The 24,082-nt window shown below is 43.7% G+C and overlaps 1 protein-coding gene across 1 annotated transcript in view; it reads right to left on the bottom strand.

Moving 5' to 3' along the window:
* Positions 1-24,082, bottom strand: part of LOC127660494 (zinc finger MIZ domain-containing protein 1-like) — a 185,092-nt gene that overhangs the window by 37,640 nt on the left and 123,370 nt on the right. Inside the window, 1 exon segment of the mRNA XM_052150767.1 lies at positions 17,911-18,016. Within this exon segment, the coding sequence (XP_052006727.1) occupies positions 17,911-18,016 (106 nt within the window).

Below are 24,082 nucleotides of genomic sequence, written 5' to 3' on the forward strand. Positions count from 1 at the left end.
CGACTATTTGGACGATTACTGCAATGATTAATCATTAGTTCTCAACTGATTAATCAGCTTGTGCCTCGACTTAAAAGGTTGTATTAAATGTGCTTATTAACAATACACAGAACAAAATCATCTTTTAAAAATATCTCTGAATGACATTCACTGAATTACAAGGAAATAAATACTTTTTTTATTTAAAATTTTTTTATTTTATTGTTTAATTTATTAAAAAATTCACTGCAAAAAATCAAATTGATATCAAGTGTTTTTATGAGGTTTTCCATTTAACATTATCTAAAAATCCTTAAAACAAGATACATTTACTTGAGAAGCAACATATAATTTATTTACACTAGTTTTTAGAGAATGTATCTTGAAAATATGCATATTTTGTATATAAAAGTGTATTTTTTCACTTGTTTATACCTTTGCCCGTGCAGTAAAGACAAAATAATATTCAAGATACATTCTCTAAAAACAAGTGTAAATAAATTATATGTTGCTTCTCAAGTAAATGTATCTTGTTTTAAGGATTCTTAGATATTTTTAAATATTAAATGTATTAAAAATTCTCCGATATTTATAAAAAAAAAAAAAATCTGCAGTATAACTCCTAATGTAAATGTATATAAGGAGTTTTAGATATTTAGATAAATAAATCCTTTTTTCCATTAAAGAAATAATGTCAGATGGGTTTCAAAAGAAATGAAGGCGAGTAAATAACTTTTAAAAAACTTTGGTGTACATAGCCTGCACGTACACCTGCATCCAACTTGCCCACACAGGAGCACAAACAGCAACACATGCACTACACTTCAGTCACGTGTGTTCAACAAGCCTCGCTCTGACTTACCAACAGCTGAGATCTGCCTCTGTGGTTCTCATCGCAGTCTTCTCATTGCACAAAGAAATGGGATATAAACAGCAGGCAAAAAAGAACTCCAGAGGAATTTACAAGCTCTCTCTACCTTAGTCTCTGATTGTCTGTTTCTCAGGGGCACTGTGCCTCTCTCTGTTTTTCCCTCTCTTCGCCTGTCCAGTGACTGCACAATGCACATCAATTATTCAGCAGCGGTCTCCGGGTTTATTTTGCAAAGCCAATCACAGATGGAGCTCTGTGCTAATGGGCTCCTGGTATACCTGGCTCCTCTGCTTCAAGACAGAGCCCACAGGGAATCAGATTAAGCTCTTCAAAACCACACACACACACACAGACAGTGAATCACATGCCTGTAAAATGCTTGCTGTGCAAAACCACAAAATGAACAGGAAGCAAAGTTCTGTTACAAAAGGGTTCAAATAAAGAAGCAAGAGAGAGGATGGTGGCAGGTAAGGACAAATGTATATGAATACAAAACTTAGAAACCAGCCACTGCTTTGATCACCATAAACTATTAATTGTGAATATGTCCTCAATGTCAAGCTGAAAGTTGATTATAGTTTATTTTAGATTGTATATGGTGTATATTATTTGTATAAGCACTACTTTTTTAATTTTGTTAAACATCTCCTCAAGCCAAATAATCTTTCCACTAATCCTTTTTGTTTTTTATATGTATATAATTTTACTGAATTGCATTTTATTTTTTGATTGTTTATTGCAGTTATTATTTGTATTAACATTATATTTTTAGACAGTTTTTGTAAATACTTCTTATTTCCTCTAAATATTTTAGTAATTGTTTTTGTGAATTTTTATTTTTGGAGAGTTATTTTAGTTTAGTTTTTGTAAAATATTTAACATTTTATTTTAGTAAATTATTTGATTTATTGTGTGTTTGCACACTGATGCTTTGTCAATATTGTATGCAAAACAATCAAGGCAATAAGGTAATGAAATTGAAAGAGTGAAATGAGAAACTGAGAAAAAGCAGCAAATCTCATCTCACCTCATATATAAATGGTGAAGTCTACATGCTCTTAACCAATGATCCTTTGACTAAAACCCTATTACTTAGAAATGGATGGTCAGATCCATGAATGAAACCACACACACACACACACACACACACACACACACACACACACACACACACACACACACACACACACACACACACACACAAACATACACACACACACACACACACACAATGTGCCGGCCAGTTTGCCAGAAGGGGGGAAAAGAGCATGGGTGGCTCACATTTCAAACTTGCAAAGGGTGGAGGTGGGGCCTATCATGGCAGACGAGCTGTAACCTGGCCCATGACCAAATCATCAGGGGAGAGAGAGAGAGACAGAGGACAAACAACAAGCTCAAATCAAATCAGTAAAAACTCTGTTTGCAGCCCCCAATTACTGCTATCAAAGCAGGTGAATCCTGTCCATTGGAGAGCCTAATCACCTAACACCTATGTATAAATCCATCAGACCACAAACACTAATTAATCTCGAGGCTGGTGGGCGGCCCCTCCTGAGTGTCGTGTGAGGGGTGAAATGAATGGAAACTGTGTTAGCTTTTAACACTAAGTGCCTAACTTGACACTTGCTAACACTGTTAATTACACTCATCTAAAAGTGTTGAATATCAGAAAGAAATCCAGCACTTCCCCAGGCTGTCAATATCATGCTTCCATTAATAAATTATTAAAAATAGCTATTCTTCATTTGTTTAATTAATGTAGCTATTAAACATGCCATGTGAATTAAAAATTTGTTTTGTGGCTTAGTTCATGTCTGTTAGTATTGAAGCCATTTAGATGTTAGAGTACTCCTAAACATTGACCTAACTGGCTTTTAGCAGATACATACACTTAAATTCTCTCTCTCTCTCTTCGGGAAAAAAGACAAAAAAAATGTATGATTCACACTGCACTCATTAATTTTGTCCAATAAATGCTCTCTAGTATGAGAATGCCCCTCCCTCTAATCCCACCAAAAACTGACTAGTGACAGAAAGTAGCTAATTATGTCCATGGCTGTGATGTATACTAAAAGCTAATGGCTATTTTAAAAAAGGGACAGTCCATCCAAATGTCTCACCTCAACTTCCTGTTTCAATAAAAAATACGTTAACACAGGAAAGAAAACTGCACTCGTAAAGCAAATACAGGTACTTTAAAAGCACTGTATCAACAGTAGGATTTTTCTTGATGTAGCAATTTTCCTGGTTACAATTTCCACTGACATCAAATTAGAAATAATTAACTTAAAGCTCCAAAATAGGCACAAAGACTTACAATGTACTGAAGCATCAAGACCCCAGCGCACAAATGGTCTTCGCTTCTCTGGTCAGCATCAAAGAGCCGTGTGTGACAGATACCTCTAATATTAAGCTACGAAAGGATAAAATAACTCAGAGAAAATGAAGGGAGATGAGAGGCTACATGAAAAATGAGGTGAAGAGCTGAAGCTGGCTCAAACAGGAAATTGAGCTTCCTTTAACTTTTACTGCAAAGCTGTGAGTCATAGCCCTCCACCAACACACACAAACACTTATCATACACACAAATCACTCCAGTCATTCTCTTCAGCTCTGCACTTTAGCACTCTTTACATTTGAGCATACTACATTACGTTATAGCACTTTACATTAAAGCACTATTGTTTCAGAAAATAGCTCTGTTCTAAAACCTCACTGTCTATGGTCTACATAGGCTTCTGCCCATGATCCTTAAGGGGATAGCTCATGCAAATATGAAAATTCTGTCATCATGTATTATCCCTCATGATGTTCTAACACATATGACGGTCTTCCGTGGAATATTAAATGAGATATCAGGCAGAAAAACAGCCTCAGTAACCATACTCTTTTGTTATATGGGAAAAAGTATGCAATGAAAGTGAATGGTGACTGAGGCTGTCAATCTGCATAACATCTTTTGTGTTAATTGAAAGAAATACAAATTCAAATTTGAAACAACATGAGGATGAAAACATTTAGACAAAATGTTCATTTTTGGGTGAACTCTCTCTTTTAAATAGTATGTTATATTGCCATTACCGTTGGAACAGTGCAAATAAACTATAAAAAAAACACAAAACCCTTGTTTCTATTAGAACAGAAAGTGTAGCAGATCTGGAGAATCCTGAAGTTACTGAACTCTTGCTGAGTGATTACATCAGAAATCAAGAGAATATGTTTGAAAAAAAAAAAAGAGCATTTAAGATTCCACTGGTTCAGATCCGAAGGTTCAAATAAGAGGATATTAACAAAGGAGATTGTGACTCATTATTCACCTACCATTTGATGCAGCAAACTCAAACTCAAACTCAAACTCAAACACAGTACATGCTTGAAGTTTGAACAGATAACTGTATGTGGGCAGAGTCTGTGGTATCTCAAACCAACGGGGAGGTCCCTCGCTGGAGTTTCTTGTGTATTTGCACTTGTGTCTTCTCTGTAAACCATGTGTGTACATGAAATGTGAATTACGGCAGGGCTCTGGAAAGCGATCTGTCACCCTCGACTTGGTGGATTGGTTGCTCATCTTACGTGCCTTTAAGCTGGGTTGATTTACAACCTGCTGACAGACTTCCTACGTAGAGCAGGAACATTCCTTACCATTGCATTGAGAGGTCTGTTTCACCTCACATGTGGCCATTACCCAATTTCTCACTTTCCCTTCCTATGCTAAGAGAACTGTCCATGTGTAAACCTTACATTGATAGGCAGCAGCACAAACCATGTATCTCTAATTAAACAAAAACAAATATTCCAAAAACTTGAAAAAGTGGGTGCCATCACTTTTTGACATTTCCAGTAATTTTAGATTACCTGGGTTAACTTGGAATAAGGACTGTTAATGACAATTTTGAATCCGACCTATTCACAACCGAATCATTCAGACCAACTTGTAAACTGGTTAAAATGGCTCATTTAAAAGAATCTACTCAAAAGAACGATTTACTAACAAATCAAGCATCGCTATGGCTTTTGCATGGCTTTCCAGGTTTTCTATGAATGTGGGAACCCCGAAAATAAGTTTGGTGAGTATATAAACCTGCTCTCATTTTCTTCACTAAACTAACATAGATTCACTATTTGACCGAGGGCAAACGATATAAGCTTTTTGACCCGCCAATGAATAAAGTGTGTGTGTGTGTGTGTGTGTGTGTGTGTGTGTGTGCGTGCGTGCGTGTGTGTGAACGTGACACCAATAGTAGAATTCTTTAAACATTGGCTAAAGATTTAAGAGGAAAAACAATGCATTGTTTAAATTCCTGTACTTAATGTAATCTGCACTTCAGCTCAATAACAGACTTTAAAAACACTTGGGTTGAGACACACCTTGCAATTATCTTGTCGTACCATTTCACGCTAAACAAATGCAGCACTGCCTCCATTCCTGTGTGCAGACACAATTGTGATTTTGGAAGTTTTATTCAGGAGAATGTTTAAATAATGGCAGGCTGTCTAAATGGACCAATGGACTAATAGGCCAACTAATCTGCTCTCTATTAAACATCAGCATGACATGAGGGAAGAATTTGATGTACATCTAAGACAACAGACATTTGCTACTGACAGCATATTGTTGAAATGCTCTCGAAAAGCAATTGTGATGCCGTATATAATTAACATATGCCCAATAAAAGCATTTCAGACAAAGTATTAAGCATTTTCTATAGTACAGATGCAGCCATGTGTACTAAAGAGGGAGATTTTAGATAAAATAATTATCTAATTGCACTGGCAGCAGGGTGCCAACCAAAGTCTGGGTAAAAAGTCTGTCAAACGCATCTAAGCAGAGAAGATCAGACTCCATAAGAACACACACACAAACATACACAGATGCAAACACACACTATGGACAGATAATTCCCATAATCACAGATTAATACTGCTGGATAATCCCACTGACAGAGAGGTCAGCACTCACAAACCAGCAAATTCTGACAAACTACACTTCTTGCGCTTTCACACTAGAGGTTTTTGTGCAAACCATTGTTTATTTGACAAATCACTTACCAGACGATTCCAGCGACAAGAAATTTGTCTGTCTATACTGAACACTAGTGATGGGACACTGCTTCAAGAAGCTTCAAAACCTATCCTAATCTTGTTTTAAACCAGGGCTTCAGAGCATGTATCAAACTGGCCACATTCCGCAATTTCAACAAATTGAGGCTTTGTTATGTCACACTGCTTCAACACTTTTCAGTGTGACCCTAGGGTTGCTTAATCACACAGTTAATCATGGCTCAAACTGATCTCGATCCATTTTAGCAATAACTTGCAGCATTTCCCCTATATGCATTTTGCAGTGACGCTGTGCATTTATGAGCGCCGCTGCTGAATTATGAGCACCGCTCTTGGGATTTCACATGGTTTATTTAATATTCTTGATGCAACATAACGCTTGCCAGCCCCAGTCAGCTGTACGCTTTGTACAGTGCGAAAGAGACCCCACCACACACACACACACACACTCTTGTAGTGTTTCCATGTTTTATGGGGACTTTCCATAGACATAATGGTTTTTATACTGTACAAACTTTATATTCTATCCCCTAAACCTAACCCAACCCCTAAACCTAACCCTCACAGAAAACTTTCTGCATTTTTACATTTTCAAAAACATAATTTAGTATGATTTATAAGCTGTTTTCCTCATGGGGGCCGACAAAATGTCGCCACAAGGTCAAAAATTTCGGGTTTTACTATCCTTATGGGGACATTTGGTCCCCACAAAGTGATAAATGCTCACACACACACACACACACACACACACACACACACACACACACACACACACACACACACACACACACACACACACGTATTCACAGTAACATCACCGTATAACACTTCAAACTCACTTCATTTCATGTGGCCATGAGCTAATTTCTGAAATATAGGATGGCAACGTTTCAATGAACAATCAGTTAGCGCTTTCCTCCTAAATATTAATGAGCCTTGCGCTGTCATCTTTATGTTTTGGAGCGCATTTTGCACGCTTCAAAAGCTGAATGAAACAGTACTACACGGATCAATCATCAACACGGCTCAATCATGGATAAAGCAGCATGAGCGTAGAGCAGGTGCGGTAATTCGTGGACTGGTCTAAACCGAACAGACTATTTAAAATGCACTTGTTAACCAGTGAGATGACATAGCTCTTTAATTAGAAACCATAGTTACTAATTATGGTAGTGAGGAGCCATGAATGTATATCATTGAATATCATTGTTAAAACTATGTACATTATGGAAGGACTATGGTAAATATTCATAATTATTATGGACCAAGCTATCAGTTTTCCAACTGTATAAAATGTGTTCTCTTGTAATGCTTGACATGATTAAATTATTGTTTTGTTTGCCTTCAGAAATTCCAAGAGATTACTGAAGTTTAATCAGTAGGAGCCTAATAAAAGAAAAGTTTAAAGAAGACCCAACTAGTCACACTGTCAGAATATTTTATTTAAGATTTTACTGTTGTTGTTAACATAATTTTCATCTGAATTCCAACCTCAAAATCAATGCTTTACTGTCCAATGTACATTTCAATGCACATAACATGTAATGTTATTGGTAATTGCATGGGTTATTGGTAATTGCCACATTTTCAACAGGCCCTTTGAGGGCAGAAATAAACCCTGATGTGGCCCAGGCTGAAATTGAGTTTAACACCCATGTTTTAAGCTATTCCTCAACCGATATGCATTAATACGGGTCTGCGTTGCGGGGTTTGTGGATGCACGTACAACAGCACTGCTTGGACTTGGATTCATAAAATCTGGCTGATCATTATATGCTGATTGGAAGTTAGTGATTTTAAATTCCCTGTGGATTATCTTGAATTATGTTCCCACCGAAACATGCAATCAACAAAATCACCGAGTCTGCTTTTGGATCGAGTCTTTGCATTATATTTACATGCCTGAGAACAACAGATGTCCTCAGGGTGCACTGTTTCAAGACAATAATTTTTGCAATGCAATTGGTTCAATTGATTCAAACTTTCGGAAAGCTTTGTTTCTCCGAACACTAGTAAGCATGTAGTAGTGTTCGACATGACACAATCACAGCCAATAACAACATTTTTACTGTTTAATGTATGGTTTTAGGATTTTGTACCAATGACATTTCACAGTGGGCTAGGCTACCTGCCATGACACCACAGAAATAAAAAACAAGCGATCGACAAAATGTCCTATTGTGGACAAAAATCCAGATTATCATGTAGACAACATTTATCTCAGATTTACAGAGTTAAGATCATTTGGTTGGTATGAAAGCAGCAGTTAAGTGTACCAAAGGCTGCTTGAAAATGTTGTCTGTGGTACAATTCATGTGAACTCAGTTCGCAATTGGTAATAAAGCTAACCGTCTTAACTCACAGAAGTGAACCACTGTTGTTGACGTATAATTTGCATCTACGCATATTCCAAGTCACACTTTTAGTGTATAATGCATCTTCTATATCTTCTTGTCTCCAAATAAAGCGCCCCTGGAGAGCAGCTCAGATCTTTGCATCTATTGTAATGCATCTGCGGCAGGAAAATGCAGATGTGCGTGTAAAGATTTGGTGGTAAATTGAAACAGGCAAATACTTCATTAACAAAGTGACTATAGTGTCTTCTCTTCATGAGTGAGTCGTTACCTAGCACCAGTGGTAAACAATTTTCGCTAGTACTCATTATCGCACTGATGATGCAAATATAGTGCTTTTTGGACCCAAATAATACAATGTGAAAAGAAACATTCGAGACACAGGGACAAGCAAGCAATCAGTCCAAGCAATCAAACGAAGTGTGTAAACAGCCTTCATTTAAACACACACACATCTCTTTCACATTCCTGAAGATCAACTGGTGATAATGTGCATGAAGCTGTCCTCACTTTGTACTGACTATATCTTTCCTTTGTCAGTGATAAACGCATGTGAACAGTGAATCAACTGAAAAATACAACCTTCAAGCACCTGATGGGGTACGGGTTTAATTTGGTGCTGTTGCCAAAATCTCATCTTGGAAACAAAGAATGAATCCAAATCACTGTTTTATATCGCAATAACTGTTTACAAGTAAAATTAACGAGAGCAAAGCATAAATATATGAATTACATTTATCTTACAAGACATCCTCTGGCATTTGTCCATTACAGATACTTAAGATTATTTTACGAGAGGCAAATAAAACCATATTTCTCAGTGCGGGTGGATGACTTTAAGCCATCCTAGCAGCCAAGTGTCAGTTGCATTGTATATCACAGAGACAGCAAAAGGAGATGAATTCACTGTGCAGGCGATGACGGCCTCTCTGTGGCCCAATGTGCATTGATCGTGTAATGTGGGTGTGTCGCACTGCTCTCAGGCTTTGAGCAAACCAGACACACTGAACTCCGGTGTGTGGTGTCGGGTGGCTTACCCTCTGCCGCCATCCTGCCTGTCACTGGGTTTTCGTTGGGACTGCGCTTTCTCGACAAATCTCTGACCCAACAGACATATCTATTCTCCCTCTTTTTTTCCTTTCCCTCTCTCCATGTGTGTTTGCGTGATGGATGTAGGCAGATATTGAGAGAACAAGCGAGGACTGAAAATGAGATGGATGCAAAGAGCAGGTTTATGAGTCTGAGCTCTGCCACTGTTGTCTCCTTGTCTGGGATGGCAGACACCCTCACGATAGAGCTTAGATGGATTCCCCCATGATGGACTCAGAGGGAGACATTTTTTTATCATCCGCTGCTCTGGCAAACACTGTATCTAAGTCTCAGCTTGAGTTAAATCAAAGGCATTGGTGTGTCACAGCCCAAAAATGGGCGGCAGGTCTAGCATGGTTATAATAACAGGGTTTTCACACCTTTTAACCAATGGATGTGGTAACTTTTCCAGTTGTTTGGATTACTGGATAAGGATTTTAAAAATCAGTTTTGAGACTTTTTAAGACTTCATTAATTTCCAAGAATGTTCCAGGCCTAGATATCAACATTCTAAAATTCCCTGATATTTCCAGGTTTTCCGTGATCATGAGAAACGTATCGGTTACCTAACGTAACCTCGGTTCTCTCTAGATGAGGGAACGAGTATTGCGTAAGCTAGCTTACGCTACGGGAAAGATTCATCTTTTCTGAGATATTGAAGCCAAAAAATTATCCTTAATTTTTGTATCCATTGTCAACGCAGTGCGGCAGCTGCAGACCTTGAGCAAGCTAGCTAGCGAGCTCATAGGTTGCTCTGCGGCAACTGCTGCAGCCTATAGATCGAGCTTGGGCTGAACTCGCGATCCAATGAGAGGCGTCCGCGCTCACTGCATCAAAGCCCGCCAAAATGGGCGTGACTAGAGTGCATATAAGCGTAGTTCGTAGGCTGGAACCCTGGTTTTCATTGACTGAAGCGAAAAGTCGCCGTGGCGCTGAAAGCACGGCCGGCTACGCAATACTGCTCCCTCATCTAGAGAGAACCGAGGTTACGTTAGGTAACCGACACGTTCTCTTACGAGAGGTTCTCTCAGATATGCAAGCTAGCTTACGCTCACGGGAACCCATTGTCAACGCCGTGCACGCCAAGCATCCACTGTATGAGCCCCAGGGAATTAAGGGGGACCCGGGGAGCCCTTATGAGTGGGGAAATAATATTTGGCCGGCAAGAATGCGGGTCATTGATTGTGTAATACATAAGCACATAGTAGGACGGAACGACAGAGCGGCGGTGCCGGTCTGTGTGGAATGTGTCCCATCAGTGCAGCTCACCAGGGGAGCTGTAGCGTATTAAACCGCTAGTAGTTTTGCCTGCAGAGCGGGCACTTCCATATTGTAAAATCTGACAAAGGTGGAGGGGAAGTCCATCCCGCTGCCACACATATGTCGTGGAATGGAAATTCCGCTGGACCATGCCCACGAGGATGCCATGCCTCTAGTGGAGTGAGCCCTAATGCCCAACGGGTATGGCAGGTCTTTTGACGCCGTATGCAGCAGCAATAGCGCCCACTATCCATCTAGATAGTGTCTGTTTCGAGGCGGCGAGACCTTTGGTGCGCCTCCGAACGAAACGAAAAGCTGCTCGGAGCGCCTGAAAGCAGCGGAGCGCGCAGTATACAATCTCAGTGCTCTGACCGGGCAAAGGAGATTGGCGCCGCGTTCGCTATCCGGTGCTGGCAGCGCCGATAGGGAAATGACCTGTGCTCTGAAAGGAGTACCGATCACCTTGGGAACATAGCCGTGTCTAGGCTTTAAAATGACCTTGGAGTCACTTGGTCCAAACTCAAGACACGCAGCGCTGACAGACAGCGCGTGAAGGTCTCCCACACGCTTGACTGATGACAGGGCAGTCAGAAAAATGGTTTTGAGTGAAAGGTATTTCAAATCCACGGATTGAAGTGGTTCGAAAGGGGGCTTTCATAGTTTCGAGAACTATAGAAAGATCCCAGATAGGAACCGATGGGGGCGCTGGGGTTCATCCTTCTAGCTCCCCTGAGGAAGCGGATGACCAGCTCGCTTTTACCCCATGACTGGCCGTGCAGGGTTCAGCGAACGCCGCAACGGCCGCCACATACACTTTGAGCGTGGATGGGGATCTGCCCTTATCCAGCAGCTCTTGTAGAAATACGAGCAGCGACTGACACCCCACATGTCCGTGGGTCCAGGTCTCTGTCGGTGCACCATTTTGAGAACACAGACCATTTTGACGCATAGAGTCTTCTCGTGGAAGGGGCTCTAGCGTGTATGATGGTGTTTATTACTCCTTCTGGCAGAGCGACGGGTAGTCGCTGATCACCCACGCATGCAGCGCCCAGCTCTGGGTGGGGATGCCAGATTGTGCCGCGAGCTTGAGAGAGGAGATCTGCTCTCACTGGGATGGGCCACGGCGCTGTCAGTGACAGCTGCGTAAGCTCCGGGAACCATGTCTGATTCTCCCAACGCTGGGCTATGAGGAGCACCGAGTGACGCGCTTCCCTGATCCTCTGCATTACCTGTGGCAATAGCGAGACGGGAGGGAAGGCGTAAGCGGGCATCTGGGCCAGTCCTGGGCCAGCTGCCCTCGCTCGAGAAAAATATTGGGCAGCGAGAGTTCTCTTTGGATGCAAAGAGGTCTATCTCTGCTCTGCCGAATAGGTGCCATAACGCCTGGACTGTTTGAGCGTGCAGGGACCATTCCCCTGGGGGAATATTGTCTCTGGACAGTCTGTCCGGGCCGTCGCTCAGGTGGCCTGGCACGTGCGTCGCCCTCAGCGAGCGCAGGTGGCACTGGGACCAACTCAGTATGCGTTTGTCAGATGGAAGAGGTTCCTGGATCTGACACCGCCCTGACGGTTTAGGTAGGATACCACAGATCTGTTGTCCGAACGGACCAGGACGTGGTGACCCTGAATGACCGGGAGAAAGCGCACGAGCGCGCACTCGACCGCTATCATTTCCAGACAATTTATGTGAAGGAGCTTTTCCTGAACTGACCATAGGCCGAAAACCGGAGAGCCCTCGCAGACCGCGCCCCAACCCGTGTTGGACGCGTCTGTCGAGATGACTTTTCGGTGAGATACAGCTCCCATTGTCACTCCCCGCTGATACCATTCGGCCACTGTCCAGGGCTGCAGAGCTGATATGCAGGTCTGAGTCACCTTGATGGGCTGGCGGCCTGTGGCCCAAGCCCGGCAAGACGCGCGGGTGTTTAGCCAATGCTGAAGTGGGCGCATGTGCAGTAAACCCAGCTGAAGTACTGCTGCGGCTGAGGCCATGTAACCTAGCACTCTCTGGAATTTCTTCAGAGGCGTGAGGCTGTTCATCTGAAAAGATGCGGCTAGTCGCTGAACACGGCGTGCGCGCTGTGTAGATAAGCGAGCCGTCATTTCCACGGAGTCTAGTTCTATTCCCAGGAAGGAAATGGTCTGACTGGGCTGTAGTGAGCTCTTGGTCCAATTGACTGCAAGACCCAAACTGTTCAGATGGCTGAGGAGAACTGCTCTGTGAGACAGAAGCTCCATATGTGACTGAGCCATAATCAGCCAGTCGTCCAAATAGTTCAGAATTCGCAAACCCTGACTCCGCAGGGGTGCGAGCGCCGCATCCATGCACTTCGTGAAAGTACGGGTGCTAAGGACAGGCCGAACGGAAGGACGGTGTATTGATAAACCTGGCCGTCGGCGTAATCTCAAGAATGGCCTGTGACGGGATTTATCTGAATCTGAAAGTATGCATCTTTCAGATCGAGAGAAATAAACCAGTCCCCTGGCGCACATGCGCGAGGAGTTTCCTGATTGTAAGCATTTTGAACGGTCTTTTGCAAGCACCTTGTTCAAAACCCTGAGATCTAATATGGGTCTGAGGCCGCCGTCTTTCTTGGGAACAAGAAAATAACGGCTGTAAAGCCCCGACTCGCTCAGAGAGGGTGGCACTTTTTCTATGGCCCTTTTGCACAGAAGGCTTGCTATTTCTGAACGAAGCATGCACGCTGCTTCCGTGTTCACAGTGGTTTCGAGCCACGCTCTGAAGCGAGGGGGGCGGCGATCGAACTGTAGCAAATAGCCCTGTTGTATTGTGCTTAACACCCACTTGGATATCCCTGGAATAGCTTCCCACACTTTGAAGCATAACGCTAGAGGGTGAATGGCCAATTCGCTCTGATTGCCGCACACAGAGCTGAACAAAATGTGTGAGCTGCGTTTAGTGTGTTCATGCATGATTGCTCGCAGACAGCATGAACAGGCTGTTTTGTGAGTGACTTCCGATTGGAATGAATGGGGAAAGAGTCACATCTGTTACGTGATGCGCAAGCATAGTCATGGGCACGGGACTTACACACAGAGGAATGGTTGCTGGCCGTGTAACAGAGCGGGCAGAGAATGGGCGCACGCACGCATTTGTGGGCGCATTTATTGACTCTAGCGCTCGAGCGGTTCAGTAATCGCTTTATGTGAGCGTGCTCTGGTGGGGACACGAGACATGCAGTGCTTGTGTGCAGAAGTGAACACTGGATTGTGGGCACATTTTCTACACATAGGGCTGGTCGTGTGACAGAGCGGGCAGAGAATGGGCGCACGCACGCATTTGTGGGCGCCTTCATTGACTCTGACGCTCGAGTGGTTCAGTAATCGCTTTATGAGAGCATGCTCTGATAGGGGCACGGGATGTGTTATGCTTGTGTGTAGGGGCGAACACTGGGTTGTGGGCACTTTTTCTACACATAAGACATGTTTGCACTTCACAAGATTTATTTGGGTCGCCGTGAAAACGGCGTTTGAGTGCAGGCAAGCGGGCAGTGTCACCGGCTTGTTGGCTGCTAAATTCACCACTGTAGTAGCCTGAGAGAAGGGGACTGACAGGGGGTAAAGCTTTGACAGTGGTCCGGCCGCAGCGGGACTGAGCCGTCGTTTGTTCAACACAGTTAGGAAGACTTCGGCTGCTCGGGTTTCAGCGTTACCTTAGATCGAGGCCCGCGGGGGGGCAGGGGTCTGCGACGGCTGTATGAGCGCGATCGAGGGCGGCCGCCCTGTCGACGCTGAGAAGTCTGAGATTGTTGAACTGGGCGCTGTGAAGAGGCTCGTGCAGGAGGCTGATCACGTGAGCGGCCTGCAGAGGAGCTAGCGCGACGCGGCAGGAAGAGGTTCATGGCTTGGGTGGCTTTCTGGACTTCTGAGAAGCGGTCAACAATGCCACTCACCGCGGAGCCGAAGAGACCGGTTGGAGAGAGCGGTGCGTTGAGGAACGTGGAGCGCTCTGCTTCTCCCATGTCGGCTAGTGTTAGCCATAAGTGTCTCTCGGTCGCAGTCAACGAGGCCATGCACTTCCCTAGAGCTTGGGCTGCAGCTTTGGTAGCGCGAAGGGCGAGGTCTGTCGCGCTTCGTAGATCAGTAACAGCCTCTGGGTGCCTGCCTTTCTCATCCCACTCCCGAAGAAGGTCTGCTTGAAGGATCTGTAAAACGGCCATTGAGTGCAGAGCAGATGCGGCTTGGCCGGCGGCGGAATAGGCGCGGCCAACATAGGCGGAAGTCGCTCTGCAGGCCTTAGACGGGAGCACAGGCTTGGAACGCCATCTCGCGGAGGGCGGACAAAGGTGTGCTGCTACCGAGTCCTCGACCGGGGGGATGGAGGAGTAGCCTCTCTCAGTGGCGCCGTCCACCGACGCGAGAGAGGTGGAGACGTGTGAACGGGTCCTGGCTGAAAAAGGAGTGTTCCACGACTTTGCAAGCTCCGTATGTAATTCCGGCAGGAAGGGAGCGGCCCGGCCTCGGGTGTAGAGCGGCGATGGCTTTGAAGAAAGCAGCCGTCGAGTCTGTTGGGTGCCTGCTCAGGGGCGGTGACCACTCGAGCCCGAGGCGGTCGACGGCCTGTGTGAGGAGGCGTGTTAACTCCCCTTCGACTCGGCGCGGGTCCTGCTGGATTCCTGGGCTGAGGAGGAGGCTTGGGAGCCTGTCCACTCCTCGCTGTCCAAAGCCATGATGGAACAGCGGCCCTTATCCTCCGCTCGTCATCCGAGATGGCAGCAGTGCGGCCGCCGGTGGCAACTGCGCGTCCCGGGGGCGGGAGGGTGAAAGCGATGCTCGAGGGAGAGGCTCCGGCGAGGCAGTCGCTTCAACCACAGTTTCCGGCAGCCTTTGTGAGCGGCGCGGCGGTTCTTCTCTGACGCTGTCGAGCCGCAGGGTCGACATCTGCTCGCAGAATGCATCGCCTCAGTGAGCGGCTCTGCGTCCTAGGCAGAGCGCGATGATGTGGCGTCTCCTGTGCTGAGAGCGACATGAGCGCAAGTGGCGAGCATCTTGAAAGACGCCGATCTTGTGAATAGTTCGAGAACTAGCTTGCTGAATAAAGGATCGTCGTCGGATGGCAGAGATGGCTGAAGGTGGCTGAGACGGCCGGCTTCTTCTAGCGCTGTCCACGCTTGCTAGATGCCCCTCAAACGGCGACGCGGCTTCCAGGTCAGCGATGCGGACAGCTTCGCTGAAGAGATGAAAATCAGGGTTCCAGCCTACGAACTACGCTTATATGCACTCTAGTCACGCCCATTTTGGCGGGCTTTGATGCAGTGAGCGCGCGGACGCCTCTCATTGGATGCGAGTTCGCCCAAGCTCGTCTATAGGCTGCAGCAGTTGCCGCAGAGCAACCTATGAGCTTGCTAGCTAGCTCGCTCAAGGTCTGCAGCTGCCACACTGCGTTGACAATGGATACAAAAATTAAGGATAATTTTTTGGCTTCAATATCTCAGAAAAGATGAATCTTTCCCGTAGCTTAAGCTAGCTTACGCAATACGAGAGAACCTCTCGTAAGAGAACCTGTATTATGGTTGTGGAGATCAGAGAATTTTTTTTAATAAAATATAACCACGCTAAACGCAAGTAGTTAAATGCAACTAGCTTAACTGTATAATTGTGCTTTCTTAGGGTAGCAAAATGAACTTTAAAAAGGAAGGAGAAAACAAATCCCATATCTTTATTTGTTGATGTGAAAAGTATCACATCCATATGTTGGTCTCAGGCATGTAATAGAAACTAGACAAATTAGGCAAATGCCAACATAGGCAGGTTCCGAGACAAAACCATGAACAATGCAAGTTAAAAAAAAATAAAATAAAATAATAATAAAAATATATATATATATATATATATATATATATATATATATATATATATATATATATATATATATATATATATATATAACCAGACTACATTAAAAACATCAAAAGAATCATTAGAAATTATCTTGTAAGTTTTCCCATCAAGTCAAGCTAATAATTTGCATATTGTTGGACCTATGCAGATCATGGTAATAATACATTTCAATATATATATATATATATATATATATATATATATATATATATATATATATATTAATGTATGTATAATCTGGGTCATGGCACCAAAACCAGTTAAAAACACTGATCTGATGCATTAATGTAACATTTCAGCCATCATATAACTTTGAGTGTCATTTACACCAAAGCAATGTATACAAAAATACTACAACAAAATCGCGACCAAACACTAAAAACAAATATATATATATATATATATATATATATATATATATATATATATATATATATATATATAATAATAATTCTGAAAACTTCAAGGTGTCCCACAGTAATCATGGTTCAAATAGGCAATTTATCTTCATTCTCAACAGTGAGCCACGTCAGTCCTTTCTGAAATGAAGTACACTCACACACCTCAACCCTGCCATTTGCTGGCCATCTATCTCTGTTTGGCTGATGCCCGTACGCAATTCACTTTGACAAATGTACAAGAACAGGACACTCAGCTATGGCTGAGAAGGTCAGAATTTCAAACAGCGCTGATTACAAAGCGATGCTGTTCTGCTGATGGATCGCTGTTGGAAAGTGAACTCTGGCGCTTATCAATAACTTATTTGGAGGTGGTTTTGGCACACCGTGAGATTTGTGTGTAAAATTATCAGAAAAGACAAGCTGGGAAAGTTAAAGCACCTCATGACATCTTAAGGAGATGGGTGAGTGTCAGACAAAGGAAAGTGAAACGATGCTAATGCATGGCTGTGCGTTGTGATTGTATAATGCCACAATTAAAAGATTTCCTGTCACATCACTTAATGAGAAATATGAATTCATTACAGGCAGAGTGCCACTCTGGTGTATAGCGATGATCAGGCCCAGACAGAATCTGTACACACATTTTTTGCACATAATAATGTTTGTGAAAAAATCTGTAAAATTCAGTGGAATGTACTGAAACCTGGTAAAGTGTGATAAAGGAATAGTTCACACAGCTGAAGGTACTATTTACTTATTATTTGCTGAATGCACCAAATTAAGTAAAATATTTATTATACAAAAAAAAAAAAAAAAAAAAAAAAAGTGGTGGTGGGTGATGTGTTGCCCATTTTACACAAGCTTAAATTTCCATGCTGATCCAAACTGGTCTATGTTCACCAGCTTTACCAGATAGACATTCCAGTTCTGTGGAAACACTTCATGATTTCTGTTGGCTCAGATTCCATGAGGGCCTAGTGATGATGTGTGAGAGGAGACATTCCATTAGAGGAGCACTGAACGCAGAGTCTCACCTGCAGACTTTGGGGTGAACTTGTCACGGTTGGCTGCACACACAGCCAGGAGCCGATAACCGAGATCCAAGTCGAAACCTTGCTGTGCTGCGACACGGCTTACAACCTGTAGAGAGAGACCACATGAGTTAAAATAGGTCTATTTGTACTTGTAGTAGTATGTCTGCATGTGTGTTTTCATTATTTGAACATTATCTCCTTCTCTGAGTCTCAAAACTCAACTCTAGAAAGGTGCAAACAGTTTTCCTGCTTAAAGACTGAAGGAAAATCAAGCTGAAATGTTCTAAACTCACTCTTTAGCATTAAAGCTATTGAATTTTTCAATAGCCTACAAGAGCTATGTGCAATTAAGCTTTCTTGAAATTCTAACCCAGACTCCCAAGAGAGATGCGAAAACCAGCGGTATACTCATATCATTCGACTACCACCCCCCCCTTCCTTTTACACCAAATATCTCTCCAAAAACTACGCTTAAAAGAGCAATTTCCCTTTTTTAGTGCAATCATATGAAATATTTATATAAGTGCATGAATAATGTATTGTAAGATAAAACAGCCACCTCGACTGATGCAGAACAGTGTAAAGACTGTTGATATTTGCAGGGCTCCATTGATGAGCTTCCCCCAGAGATCTCTGTGACTGGTGTATAGACATCTCTGTTTGTTCTCTCAATACCCTGATCCATAGAGATCACAGCCCACACTTGGCCCTTTCAAACTCACAACTCCTACTTCTTTCAAAGCATCTCATGATCATTCGTGGAAAATATAAGTGTGTAAATAAAACCCTAAAGCCACATGTTAGATAGTATTTGTAGGTGACAATGTTAACACAGAAAATACTAAACCGAGGCTTAACTGCTGGAATATGCCATTCCAGAATGATATAGCAGGGTAAATCCTTAAAGAGTTAAATACTTTATACCACAAAGGACCAAACAACAAACAAACATATAAACAAACAAACAAACAAATAAACCCACACACGCACACACACACACACACACACACACACACACACACACAAAACCTTGACAGTCATTGGGGGAAAAAAGTATTTTTGTCTTGCTTTCCAATAAAAATGTCCTTAAAAAACGTTTAAGACCAAAGGTAAGTGTATCTTGTTTTAAGGATTTTTAGATATTTTTTACTGGAAAATAGGCAAAAATACTGATTAAGATTAACATTGAATTTTTTTTTGCAGTGTTTACACAGGTTAGGGTGCCGATTTCTCAGTTTTTAAGTCCTGGGTTCAACTATTTATCTGAAAAACATTTAAAAAAATTCACTTTGTCCCTTTTTCTCTCTCTATTAATCTATTTTTCAAAAAAGAAACAACCAATACAGCATGAGAGGCATTCAACCCTTTGTATAATCCACTGACAGCTCTAAAATCTCACTCAGGCTGCACATGATCTTTAATGACATGTATCACACTGCTGCAGCTGTGCACTGCATTTATCCACTTACTAACTTTCTCAGTTCTTAACACTAAGTGCCTGACGTGCAATTTATGTTCCACATGGGGAGCGTACTTAACTCTTCTTCATCATAAATTGTCATACATTTGCTACCAAGGCAGTGCAACAAAATGACAAATTAAACCTGCACTGACAGATTTCTATTTGTGGTTTAATGGCAAAATAATGCTCTGATGGCTTAACAGGATTTTAGGACCAGATGAACGGCATCTATGAAAACTGAAATCTAGAGACATTTTTGTTCTCCAGTTTTCGAATTTTGGATGGGCAGCTTTTTCTGTGCTCATGCCAAACTTTTCCCTTCTGCAGCTGCACTTGCCAAATGCAGGAGCCAGGCGTATTGCCATGAGGGCTGGTATTGATTCCACTGCCATTTAGAAATGCACCCTCTCATAAGCCTTTTCAGCATTATCTCTTTTCTCAGAATGCATATATTCAGAAATATTCTGGGTCACTGAACCACACAAATGTCCTCGTTTATAATCTTGCTTAAGGGAAGAGGGCCACTGAAACAGTGACATGGAATATTATCCACAAGAAACAACAAATTGTTTGACAAGAAAAGACAGTGGAACAGCAGTTTCATTGCTAAAGCTACTGACAGTTTGGAGATGTCATTTATCATGCTGATACAGTGCAGCTGTGAGACAATGTAAGAACAGCTCCATATGCAGGTCTGAAGAGAGCGGAGAGCTACCTGCTGCCTGAAGGAAAATGTATAAGACATGTCCACATCTGTTAGGCAACATTCTTATCTCCCTAGTTCTTTCATCTTTCCTCCATCCTCACTAGAGCATCCTCACCTAGGGAGAAGAACCTCTCCACTGCTCTCGAAGGAACCACACTCCATCAGACAAATTAATTACAAAATACACAATGCAAACAAACAACACATCTTTTCAGAGTGAACACAGGTGTGAAAACAATATTCAGGGGAACATTGTCATGTGCACACATTACATTCTAACTCAGCTCTAGTGTAAATTATTCCATGTACACTATTTATAGCATGTGTATTGTGTATAATGCAGATATTGTGTATGTGGGGGCGAGGGTGTGGCCAAGCGTTCATCTGGGGAGAGAAGCGGTGGTAAGTGTGTCACCTGAGATGAATTGCTGCTAATTGTGATTTCTATGTTCACAGAGAGAGGCGGGGAGATAAAAGGCCACCCAAAACCCCTGAGAGAGAGAGAGCCGAGCCTACGTGTGTGTCCGTGCAGCCCGCAGTGTTTAGTGACATTTTTTGTCAATTGTGAAAATAAAATACCTTTTGAGTAGGATAATTTTTCTCCCACTTCCTCCTTTCCCTCCTCCAAGAATGAACCATATTACACTGGTGCCGAAACGCAGTACTTAGAGGAAGAGGATATGCTCCCATGGAGTCGTTATCACTGGAAGAAGTCTTCCGGCCCCTTGCCAGCATCAACCAAGGCCAACAGCAGGCCCTCATGGAACTCAGAAGAGAGCAGCAGCAGTACATTGAGGGGCTCCTTTGGGCTCTGGAAGAAGATCGGCGGGTGCTAAGGAGCTTGGTTTCCCACAAGGGGGTGGCCGCTGTGACCCTGGCAGCAGTGCACCCCCACATGTTGCTTACCAAGATGGGCCCCCAAGATGACCCAGAAGCATATCTGGAGCTCTTCGAGCATACCGCCAAAGTGATGAAATGGCCACAGGGCTAGTGGGTGGTGCATCTACTACCACTGCTGACCAGGGAAGCTCAGATCATGGCGCAACAGCTTCTGGTCGCCAACATCCTGGATTACACAGTGCTGAAGAAGACCCATCTTGCAACGGATCGACAGTCCGGAATAACTTCGCCAGTGTTTACGCTCCTTACAGCTGAGTGGGGTTGGCCACCCGTTTACCTTCACCCAGCAGCTCTGCATCACCTGCTGCCAGTGGGTGCTGGCCAAGGAGAACAGTGACGGTGAAGATGTCATCAACTTGGTGGTGCTGGAGCAGTTCATCTTCCGGTTGCCAAAGAGGAAGGCTGAGTGGGTCCAGTGCCACCAACATTGGATGAAGTGGTCCAGCTGGCAGAGGAACATCTGGCAGTGTATACAGGCGCAGGCATGCCCCCTGCCTTTCCTTCCACTAATTTCACCTCCCCTGACCCCCCCCCCCCACCCCACTTCCATTCTGTTCCATTTCCTCAGAAATGGGGAAACATTCCCCCAAGACCAGCCTCTCGGGCTTGGGGGTCTACGACTCCACCCAACCCTGTCTCTCTCCACTCTTCATCCCAGGTAAAGGAGCCTGTGGCCACGAGTGTGGGCGGGAGGCTAGGGCCAGTCTGCTGGAGTTGCAGGGAGCTGGGTCATGGCCGTGATCAGTGTCTGGTGATGGAGGTGGGGGCTTTGAACCGGGTCCCCGACACCCCAGTGACCACCTCCGATCGAGCAGGAACATACCAAATACCCGTGAGTATTGAGGGGGGTACATACATAATCGGGTAAAGGTGAGGTGTGTGCACAGAGATATTCATTATTATCCTGTAGTGAACATCACCATTATATTCAGGGGACAAAAGCATAATATTGAGGCGGTGGTTTGTCCTTAGAGTTAGGCCTCACCCATACACTAATTTTGGAAACCAACTGGCCATCTTTTCACTGATTATTGAAGGAGTTGTGTGTGAATGGGTCCTGTGAGAAAGTGAATCGATGTGGGATGTGCGAAGCACTGGCTGGGGAGGTGTGGCCTAGACTGTCTGTGGCTGCTCCACGTCAGACTGACACTGGGAAGGGGAGGTGTCATCCTCCCCTGCGCTTAGGGAATTCCCGGCAGGATTTCCCGATAGAGAGTCACAAAACGAAATACTGCAATGCGCCTTTGACCAAGTGATTGTGATTGATGTTCAACTGCTCCAACCGGGCATCACACTCTCATATCCATACTTTTCAATTATAAAAGATTAGTTATATTGCAGTGACACAGGACACTCGCATGCAAGAAAATACAAACCAGTTGTTGATCCCAAAGAGCCACTAGAAATGTAATTCCCGGCAGCTCATCATAATCCGATGGCAGGTCACTTGGGACAGGGGGAAACACTAAGCCTTCTCATGGCCCGTTTTTGTTGGCCAGGTATTAACAGGGATTTTCGCAGATGGTGTGTGGCATACCGTGAATGTCAGCTGGTGAATCCGACGGCCACTCCGAAAGAAACGTTGTGGCCTCTTCCGTTGATTGAGTTTCCTTTTGAAGGAATTGGCAGAATGGACAGCATGCAGGCATATCCGGAAGCAGTGCCGCTGCGCAACATCTCAGCACGTAGTGTTACCTCCCGTGTTGGGAATCTGAAAGAAATCCTCACTGATCAGGACACGGCTTTTATGTCACCTACACTACGCGAGCTGTACGAATTATTGGGTATTAAATCGATTCAGACAAGCGTTTACCATCCCCAAATGGACGGTATTTATCTGGGGTTCCACTTGGATCATGGGCAAGTGCTGCCCCAAATTGATAAAAACGCAACGATTGCGACATTCCCAAGACCAAAAAGGAGGTGAGACATTTTCTGGGGCTTGCTGGCTGGCTATTATGAAAGGTTTGTGCCTAATTATTGGACGTCACTAGCCCGCTGACTGATCTCACTAAAAAGGGAGCTCAAGACCCGCTCCAGTGGACTGAGCCGTGCCAACAAGCTTTCAGGCAGGTAAAAGCTGCACTTTGTGTCGGGCCATTTCTGCATTCCCCTAAATTTTCTATCCTTTTTGTTTTGCAGATGGATGCATCGGACAGAGTCCTGGGTGCTGTACTGTTCCAGGTGGTGGAGGGGGATGAGAGAGACTAAGTGCAGCACCATAGAGGAGTGCTTTGCCATCAAGTGGGCGGTCCTCACTCTCTGCTACTATTTGCTGGGATGGGCATTCACCCTCTGTTCGGACCATGCCTGCTCCAATGGCTCCACTGCATGAAGGATGCCAACGCCCGGATCACCCATTGGTATTTGGCATTCCAGCCGTTTAAGTTCGAGGTGGACTGTTCCCCCGAACAGAGTTAGACGGAGGGGGTATGTGGGGGCGAGGGCGTGGCTGAGTGTTCAACTGGGGAGAGAGGAAGTGGTAAGGGTTTTCACCTGAGATTAATTGCTGCTAATTGTGATTTCTATGTTCACAGTGAGAGGCGGTGAGATAAAAGGCTGTCAAAACCCCAGAGAGAGAGAGCCGAGCCTGCATATATATGTGTGTGAGTGTCTGTGGAGCCTGCAGTGTCGAGTGTGACATTTTAGTTAACTGTAAAAATAAAATACCTTTTTGAGTTGGATCTGTCGCCTCCCGCTTCCTCCTTTCCCTGCTCAATGAACGAAACTTATTACAGTGTATTTATAGATTGATCGGTCGATCGATAGATAGATAGGAGTAGTCTATTGAACAAGTCCTTTATGTTTTACTTTATACATGTCCTCTATATTATCAGTATACAGCTTTCACTGATGTATGGCAGCCAAGTTAAACATAATGAAATTTCTTCATTCTGAGTCTTCCTGCCTGTAGTTTCGTCTCTTGATAACAGCGTGTACTTTAATTAATTCAATGGAAATAAGCTATAAAGGGTTCAATCAGTAACAAAGTTCATGGGATGTTTAATCTATAGGCTTTTAAGGGGTTAGGGCTGTAATTAAAAAATAACAATTGCTTTGTTGTTTGTTTTAAGTTGCCATTTAGTTTCAAAAGCTCTAACCAT

This window comes from Xyrauchen texanus, chromosome 20, assembly GCF_025860055.1.
Source record: "Xyrauchen texanus isolate HMW12.3.18 chromosome 20, RBS_HiC_50CHRs, whole genome shotgun sequence".
In the NCBI taxonomy this organism is placed as follows: domain Eukaryota; kingdom Metazoa; phylum Chordata; class Actinopteri; order Cypriniformes; family Catostomidae; genus Xyrauchen; species Xyrauchen texanus.